General features: G+C 43.0%; 1 protein-coding gene across 11 annotated transcripts in view; it reads right to left on the bottom strand.

The window, feature by feature from the left end:
• Positions 1–1,331: 1,331 nt before the first annotated feature.
• Positions 1,332–9,471, bottom strand: part of KANK1 (KN motif and ankyrin repeat domains 1) — a 127,565-nt gene continuing 119,425 nt past the window's right edge. For all 11 annotated transcript variants that reach the window (XM_040539916.1, XM_040539917.1, XM_040539914.1 and 8 more), the window contains 5 exons: positions 9,097–9,316; positions 6,396–6,538; positions 5,642–5,842; positions 2,969–3,067; positions 1,332–2,325 (listed from right to left, as the gene is read on the bottom strand). In XM_040539916.1, the coding sequence (XP_040395850.1) occupies positions 2,263–2,325; positions 2,969–3,067; positions 5,642–5,842; positions 6,396–6,538; positions 9,097–9,316 (726 nt within the window). In that variant the 3' untranslated portion in view covers positions 1,332–2,262. The remainder of the gene's footprint in view (positions 2,326–2,968; positions 3,068–5,641; positions 5,843–6,395; positions 6,539–9,096; positions 9,317–9,471) is intronic.

Raw genomic sequence — 9,471 nt, 5'->3', positions numbered from 1 at the left:
GACTTTGGAGCGTAATCTACAGGCTTTAAAACTGCTGTCATGAGATATAAGTTGGCGTTAAAAGTACGACTACTTATTTCCTTAAGGAAGCACAGCTAAGTGGTTGCTGGTAAAACCAGTGAAAAATAAAAGTTATACTCCTGGTGTAACAGAAAGTAGAAACCTGTCCCTGGTCCAAATTCTGACTTGGTGACCTGGTGATACAACATCTTCATCAGCTTGATTTAACACCATCACAGCATGTGCCTTAAACTCCTAAGGACAAGAACAAATTAACTCTTGGAAAGCAAACTGAAGTCCAAATAGTGGCAAGAGGTGGCAGATAAACAGTTCTAAAAACAAGAGACACTTTTGCCTTGTTGACCCAACCTGGCCTCGGACAGCAATGAGAGCATCTGAGCCTGTTCTCCTGAGAGCTTGTTGGGGAAGATGTAGCTGTAGGGGTGTTGGAAAGCCACAAAAGCTTCCCAGTCTAACCAGGCCATGGCTTCTATTGCTGCAGCTGCTGCATGCGAGCTCCCTCTCCCAGTGCTGAAGCACACACTGGGAGAATTGTCAGTGGTGCTGCTTCCCCAGGCACAGGCTTCACTGACTGCAAATGATGCTGTGGGGTTTTTGGTACAGAAACAGTATGTCCAAGGGGACCAGCTCTTCCAGCAGTGTGCTTTAGCAGGGGAGGGTTGAACCAAAGCCCACCCAGCTCCTGTGTGAACATTAAATTTCTTAGGAAGCCCATGCTGATGTCATGTACTCTGAATGTGTGGCCGATTCTCAGGCAGACAGTGCTGCACTGTGGATCTGTGGCAGCTGGTTCGAGGCGCCTCCCTTGGTGACAATGGACACATAGGGAAGCATGCACCGTCTCCAACTGCGAGTAGCTGACAAAGCAAAGGGCGTAAGTGAAGGGTCTTGTTTGGGACTGCTATGCTGAGGCATTTGGCCCTGGAAGACAAAGCCCAAAGGCTTTCACTTCAGCTGGCAACTATGCAGAGAGCTAGGTCAAACCACTTGAGCGCAGTCCTTCAGTGCCTCCCTGTGATGCCTCACCCAGGCAGGAGAGGGAGGCCAGCTCTCTCCCAGTTCAGCAAAGGGTCCAGCCTTCACTGCGAGCACAAGATCAGTGAAGGCAGACCATCCTGGGCAAAGCTTTTCCTTCCAGTCTGCAGGAAAATACTAATGCGGGCCACGATGCTGTTTGCATGAGCAGCCCCCAGGGGTTGAACAATCCAGTCCTCCTGCCTTGACTTACCCATCTGTCCTGTTTCACTGCTGCAGGTGTAGCTTGCAGCATTTCTGGATGATGACAAATCACACGTAAAACAGGAGAGGAGTAAAACAGCATAATGAAATTTTATTCTGAAAATATGGCAAGAGTCTAAGGCACTTCAAACATTTAAATACACATGACTAAAGTGAATGTGACAAGGTAATAGCATTCCATAAATATGCACCGAGAACTACACTCAGTTCCACTCAAGGGGAATATACAGCTGGTACCTCTAATTTTACTCTCCAATAAACATGTATGGAGCTTATACACTGACACAGTTAATAAAAATATGGTAACATGACATGTAATTCTTCATGTAGTTTTTAATTATCAAGGAATATAAAATGTTGAAAATACTGTGTGAGTTAATTTTATAGATACTATTATCTTTCATATAAAAAGTTATACATTATCCCCAATTAGCAACAAGTTACTTAGTGAACTTCTGACCTCATGAGAGGACCTATCCCCAGTATCTAACCCAGTTACCCACCAGCTCAAGCTCCACGGAGCTCACTATTTAAGCAACTGCAACTTCTGAATTTCAAAATGATTAAAAACATCGAAATCGTGTTGGAATGAAATTTATCAGAATGTTACTGTGATAAAGTCTAGGCACAGTAAGTATAAATATTTTAGAACGATTAAAAACAAGCCACTGGGACCCCTGCAAGGATAGCTTTAGACCTTTTAGGCAGTATACAACATAGGGAAGGACAATCTATAGCAAAGAAAACATGATTTATGCCAGTGTATGGAAAGATGAGTAGGTGAGCAAAAGAACAGTTCTGGCTAAGGCTCTCAGCTGAGTGCTATCTCACTATATGCTTGCTTCAAGTTTGTAGTTTTCTATCTTTAGCACTAGATCTCTGCTTTCACTTTGCTGGTGAGTTCAGGCACAAGACAATTACATTCAGTATCTGTCTCAGTAAAACAGTAACATTTAGCAGCTTGAAGATGGCATTAAGATTTTTACAGATATTCACACACCACTACTCAAATGTTGCTCTGTGGGTAGGACCAGGCGATGTCTTTCTGCTAAGCCTAGGTGTGCCCTAGAAAAGAGGAAAGAACAATTAATCAAAGGGAAATTATTTTAGTCTGCCAAATGAGAACACAGCACTCACAAGCTCTCTGTTTAATCCCTTAAGTACAAAATTAATCTTTTTTTCCTCCCCATTTTGGGAAGTACAGTACCAACTATCATACAACCTACTGATCGAGAGAGCATTGTTTAGACAGTGAAGCATTTATCAGCAGTTTATCAGGAGGTTGAGTCGTGTATGCAGGAACAGGTGGATATTTACCTGAATATCTAGGACAGTTGTAACTCCAGAAACAACTCTGTTTTCGTGACCAGGTCAATAATTAGTATTACAATGACGCAAGAATACCTCTGCATGCTAGCCATATTGTGTGAACCTTGCCAGCAAGCTATCTTCACCCCCAGCAACAAGGGAGGAGGAGGTATCCTTCAGCCAGGGATCAGGCTACTGCAGCCAGTTTGTATTTTAAAATATACATTTCACTTACCAGTATAAAATTATCCCATGAATAAACCTGAAATTTCATTCGCTGTACAGCTGTCAGCGGGTTTCCCTTTTTGTTCATGTTTTACTAAAACATTCAAGTTTTAACTTGGATTGACGCAAGTTAAAATGTAAACTGTTCAAAATATCTAGGAGGTTGTGTACTAACCGGGGACTGTGTTTTGGAAAAGTTGACATGGGCGTAAAGGAGAACTGCTATGTCCTTATGTCCAGCTTCCAGGGCTATTGAAAGTGCTGTGCTGCCATCCTGAGAGAAAAGAAGAAGAAATAAGAGAATTAGTGTTTGTGTCCTCTCACAGGTCTCTTAAAGCCTCATCGGCTCACAAAGAAGGGAAGTTACCGAAGTGGAGGTCCTACTGCTCAGACAGTTGGGTTAATTTAGAGTCTTGTTCAATTTCTTTTATTATAATTAAGTGACAACAAGCCTTGTGCTGCTGTTTTATGAGGCAGTCCAGTTGTCTGAGGCCTCGTAATTTCTCTCAACAAGAAGACTAGATTATTGCTGAGCAAGAATGAGCACGCCATTATCACACATTACATGCAGAGCTGTGAAAGACCAGTGATTTCAGAAGATTGGTCTGAGAGAAACTACTGTGTCAGTGAGGAGTGGAAGAGAAGGTAAAGGAGGGTTAAACGCTCTTCAAGTATTATAACTGTTGTTATGAGGATCATTGTGTTATAACTCCCATTAAAACTAAGAACACTTCCATTCATAGCTCTAAATGGTCCTTGATGGCAGTCTGACTACCAATAAATGGGCTTTCCCAGTCCAATAGTCACCTCAGTTTCTCAGGAGATACTATTTCTTTCAGAAACCATAGTTGTTGAGGCTGTTAGAAGCAAAGAGTCTTTTTCTGAATTTATTGAAACTGGTTTCATTCAATTATTTCGATTTATTCCAGTTATTTATCCATTTTATTTCACATTATTTCAATCTATTTGAAACCGGTGTTAATAAATTCAAGTTCAAAATTTCAACCTACTGTTTTCCCTGTAGACCTGGGTGAGGAAGGGGATGTCAGACAACTTGTGATGTGAACCTCCGAGCTGTCAGAGGGCACTCTTGTAGGAACCTGCCATAACCCCAACTCTGCCTTCCTTGCTGCCCTCCCCTTCCTGAAATTGAGGTGCCGTGTAGCTACAACACGCTGCTCTCTGTTGGTGTTTAACTTACAAGGCAGGCAGCTACAACCTCAGCACAAATATCACAGTGGCTTGCTGGTCCACCGCCTCGTTTTTGGTCCCATTTGAGAAGTCCTCTTACAGAGACTGCCTCTTAGGCTGGCTCTCTGAGTGGAGCATGGTTTCCAGACACTGCTGTATCACTGGTATTAGAAAGGTCACAACCAATGTAAGGGAACTTCAAACCCTTTCTCCAGCATGGGAAATGATGAACAGCATCCAAGTGGAAAGTCTTCTTAGGAGAACACAGGGAGCAGCTATAAAGAAATCTAATTGCCCTGTGCAGACAGGGAAATAGAACATAAAACGCAACAAATTGCAAGCCAAATACTCCACAAGCAACAGCACCAACAACAAGGTTCTTAAAAGAGAGACGTAAACCACTACCGGAGTGGCACACATCAGCAGTACGAAGCTCAGCTCACTACTGATGATGCTGTCTGGAGAAGTCTCAGTTGCATTAAGTACAGCTAGGGGAATGCTAAAAATCTCGGACTCTCTTAGAACAAACCCATTACAAAATGAGTAAGTGGCAGACAAGCTTTGCTTGGGAAACGTTATAAACTACCTACCAGAACAGTTAAATACCATGTTCCCATAAAGACTTATTGACACAATTAATAGTGCTAACAGCATCCAGGCTGCAGTAACCAGGATTGCCCTAAAAAGGGTTTGTTACACCACAGCCTTCCTACATTTCCCCTCAGGCAGGCATTACAAAGTGCTGGCAAGAGGCAGAGAGAGGCTCCTGCAGCAGGTGAGTCAACAGAAATGTTGCCCCTGCCTCTCTACAACAGTTTCAACCCATAACCACACAAACCCTCCCAAATTTCAAATTTCAAACCCTCCCAATTTCAGAGGTTGGACTAGGTGGTCTTGGAGGTCTCTTCCAACCTAGACGATTCTGTGATTCTGTGAAATCCCAAACCCAGGCTCCACTTCAGTGTTCCGGAGTTGAAAGCAACAGGAAGAAGTGAAATGTACCCAAAAAGTGATGTTGTTAACCAGCTAAGTCAACATTTTCCAGCTTGAGAACTCTACAGACCAATAATCTCTGTTCAAGGACAGTGTAGGCTGCAGTGATCTCTGCAAACAAGAAATATGCCCGTGTCTCACTTGGCACTGAGGCCGCACCCTGCATCTGTTTATTGTCAGAGCAATGTGGCATAATGACTGGCAGACCCAACCTGTACTCCTGAAAGTCGTGGTGTACCTACTGAGCAAACACCCTCTGAGAAATGTAGGGCTGATGCTTGCCATGACACAGAAAAGTAATACAGCAAGGCCATTAAGTCACCAGATAAGGTCCTAATTGAAAACTGGAAGACTCCTGGGAGACGGGGAGGGAAAGTGAGAAGGATGTTTTACCATGAACTCACAAATGGTTTCTCTTCTGATCACTGCACATCCATACAGCTAACTACAAACATTGCTACTGGGTAGGTCTGTTAGACAAGCACAGGCAGCAAGGCAAATAATCTCAGCAGCTGCTACCACAAAACAGGATTCATGCATTTGGTACTTTGGTGTTGTGAGTCTGAGATTCATGTCAGTAGATTTCAGCAGCTCTCCAATGAATCCAAAAACTAAATTAGAAAAACATTTTGGAGTGGAGAAGCTATCTGGAAAGGCAACTCACATTGTCCTCCAGGGTGCCATTACACCCAGGCTGAGCCAGCAGAAGTTTGACTATTTCTACATGTCCGTGTTCACTAGCACACATCAGAGCTGTAGAGCCCTCATCGTCCTGGATGTTGACGTCTGCACCACAGGCCAGCAGAGCTTTAACCATGTCTATCCGCCCATGACTCACAGCTAGCATCAGTGCAGTCTGGCCAGCCTGCACAAAAAGAAGAGAAAAAAAAATCACCACAATCACAGACAATCAGTGGCAAAGCATGCATGCTTTTTTCTTGTTGTTGTTGGCATTGGATTTCTTCTGGGGGCAAAAAAAAAGCGTTACTTTATATAGGACCATCAAGTCTCTGCTTGTCATTATTTGAATACCTTTTACACATAATGTATCCCACATTTGCATTGCTATTTATTACATTAATGAAAGACATCATACCCATTTCCAGACATCTGGAGTTCCTTGGAAAGAACTAAATGTTGCAGAATTCGTAAATGCCTCCCAAAATCCAGTAATGATTCTTTCATATCATTTTTTTTAATAGGAGACATCTAGACCTGATGCTCAAGTGTTCCTCCATGGATCCATTATGTATACGGCAATCAAAAGTATAAATATCAAGAGACCATGGAGGTTGAGAGCAAAAAGCAAAAGCATTGGTACTACAAAAGCAGTACCAATGGAGTGGGGAAGCGAACATGAAAGGAAAGGTAAAAAGCCACGGGAGTGGGAACGGTATCTTGTGAACCATTTGGCTGACCTGGCTGGCTTTCGCATTCACATCCCCACAGCTGAACAGTTCCTCCACTATCCTCATGTCCTTCTCAGCTTCCACAGCTGCGAGAGCGGCGAGCATAATGGGGGTATAGCCGGCCTTGTTCTGATGATTTACGTTACAGACATCTGCAGAGGGATGAGATAATTTCTTTGGAAAGCAGGAACCCAAAAAGCAGCAATTGTGCAAATGAACTGAATAAACTGTTAGTAGAGCAGCCCATTAAAAAAAAAAAAAAAAAAGGCAGCAATTACTCTCATAATGGAAGCAATTCAATAAATAAACAGGGGTGCTCTTGAGCCTGAGAAAGAAAAGGATCCCTTTCTACTATGTGTATAATGCGAGGCAGAACACAACGACATTTTGTATGTCATCATTTAGAGCTTTGGTTTTCTTTTATACAAGTAAGTGGTCTGAAATTCAACATGACCCAAAATGGGTCACGGGTCCAAATCCTGGAAACACGATCAGGAGAGTCTCCCAAGGTGTTCCCCACTGTAAAACAAAAATAGTCCAGCAACGTGGTCAATGGAAAATACATTTCTCCTCAGTACAAATGTTTTCTTGTAACTGGTGCTGTTTTGAGGATCTGCAAGTGTACTCTGAGATGTTTTGTAGCCGTAGAAAAGACCTTACAGTTAAAGACTGTTTCCAGCTCTACAAAGTATTTGACTCTGAAGAAAGGTACTCTGGGAACAAATGCACACAACTACCTTGACTAGTGCCAGGAGCTGACAGATTTCTCCTTCTCATTCACATCTAATCTCCAATCTGTCTCTGTTCCTGAATATCTGCAGAAATCCATCAGGGCTTATTAGTTTACCAGAAAGCAGGTCTTTGAGTGTGCTCATCATATTGGAAAGCAAAGACTTACATAAAAAATATCTCTAGACTTAGTATTAAATTGCACCACAGGTATTTGAACAAGCAAAAATGTTTCTGGAAATTCTTCATATTTATTCTGAAGAGAAAATGTTGCAGAAGAACTACAAGTGCAGGTGTAAAAATGTACATATGTTTCCATGTTCCATAACCATTACCTGTCTTACCTCATAACCAGTTACACAACTTACTTTTTTTGGCTCCTGGGAAGCCACTGAAGCCACATAATGTGACACTCTGCTACACACATTGCTTCGTGAGTAACTGATAATTGTTGGAAGTGATGTTCTCCTTCCCTGACTAGACTACTTCAGCAGAGATGTATCTCCTGAGGTCACATTTCAGCTCTTTTTCTATATGACTAATGAAAGAAGAAAAGGTATTTTCCTATTTACTCTGTTGGTAATGCTGCCTGGTGATGTAGAGTCTCCTGTCTCACCTGCTTTTCCCTCCAAACACATGGGCACCATGCTCTTGGCCCAGGAACCTGCCTGTGATATACTCACACTGCAAAGTTGATTGTAGTCACCATTTAGACATCACCTCACTATCACCTGGCACCAGTCACATTTGTTGGATTTTACTGTTAAGAACTTCCATTTTCATAATAACACACGTGATTGCTGTAAACCGTATCAGTCCTGACTCCCAGCAACACATCAGTGTGCTTGCGTTTAGAGACCCCAGGAAGCAGAGGAGCAGTTTCCCCCTGCCCTGCAGCCTGCTGCATTGCACTGTCCTCCTGACATTCCCCACATTCCCCTGCCCTGAGTCACTCTTCCCAACTGGCTGCCTTCAAACAGGCCCAGAGATTTCAAAGTGTTTGCTTTCCTGCTGAGGAGGTCTTCGCATGTGTGACAGATGTGCTGGATTATTAAAGCTGAGATCTGTATCATGAAGGTCCTTGTTTATCTGGTGTTGTGCTTTTGGATTTATAAACGTTGCAGGCTTACAAATAATGCATTTCATTCCAGCCATGTTGCTGGCCTAGCTGACCTGCACAACCAACTGTGACAGGTTTTATAACTAATTTTCAGAAAGAAACTTCAGTCAGGGGGCAAAATTGGGCTTAAACAAATCACATCCTGCTTGGGACCAGCTCCAATGTGTGACACCTCCTGTTCACTGCCTTCTGGTTTAGCACGTATGGGGAGCAGATGCAATGAAGTCCCCTCTCTGCCACTACCATGTGGGTTGCATGGGGATTGAAAGGAGGAAGCAACAACACAAGCAACTAAATGAGGCATCATCACATTGCTCATCTATCAGGGAAATGCTCCTAAATGGCAGACTGCCACAGCGTTCCAGTTTCTCAGGAGAACAGTAGAGACAGCCCACAATGGTGACCAGAAACAGCTCTGTACTGCTCTAGTGAGATAAGGCTAGACTAATCTGGGTGTTTAACATGGGTGTTTATACCTGAATGCATCTTTTCACACCAGCACTCTACTTTTGGATAAAGAGCAGCCACGTGGCTACCAGAGAAATCTGCTGGAGGCTGGAGCTGTTGAAGCTGGGCTACAGTCTGAGAGTCAGGGGTCCATGAATCTGTCCCAAACCCCGACCAGCACTGTACATAGTTCACTTACATGTTTTATTAACTTCTGCAAAAGCCATCATTTCCAAAGCTAGCAGTAGAAACAAGGATTCTAGACTATCAAAGTGAGATACCATGTTAACTTTTGAAATATTTGCTGCTGGAGGAAGCCCAAACGTGTCCTTCCACTCATCAACAATTCTACCTGTGAGGATTGCAGTACAAACAAAACAAAACAACAATAAAAAAACCAAACAGTCAACCTACTTGCATCCAGAAGAAGCTTTACAATTTCAAAGTTAGAATGAGAGACGCTGTAATGCAGGGCTGTGTTTCCATTTCCATCCGCCATGTTGATGACATGTCTGAGGACAGTGGGAGAAATCTCTTCAAAAGCAGTTATGTAGTCTCCAACCATTTCAGGAACAGCTGACTTCTGACTTGAGACACGAAACCACTCGTGCTGGATGGTATTTAAACAAAACCTCTGCCAAAACCAAGACAGAAAAATTTACATATGGGCATTCTATTTAAAGGACTTGCCATCCCACAAGTCAGTGATGCAGGAGGCCAGGCCTTTTTTAGTCAACATGGGAAGAGTATTCATCTCACAAACAAGATTCATGGGCTAAAGCTCCCCCT

This window comes from Cygnus olor, chromosome Z (assembly GCF_009769625.2).
Source record: "Cygnus olor isolate bCygOlo1 chromosome Z, bCygOlo1.pri.v2, whole genome shotgun sequence".
In the NCBI taxonomy this organism is placed as follows: domain Eukaryota; kingdom Metazoa; phylum Chordata; class Aves; order Anseriformes; family Anatidae; genus Cygnus; species Cygnus olor.
The sequence above is the reverse complement of the archived record's forward strand: the minus strand, read 5'-3'. Positions and strand labels throughout refer to the sequence as shown.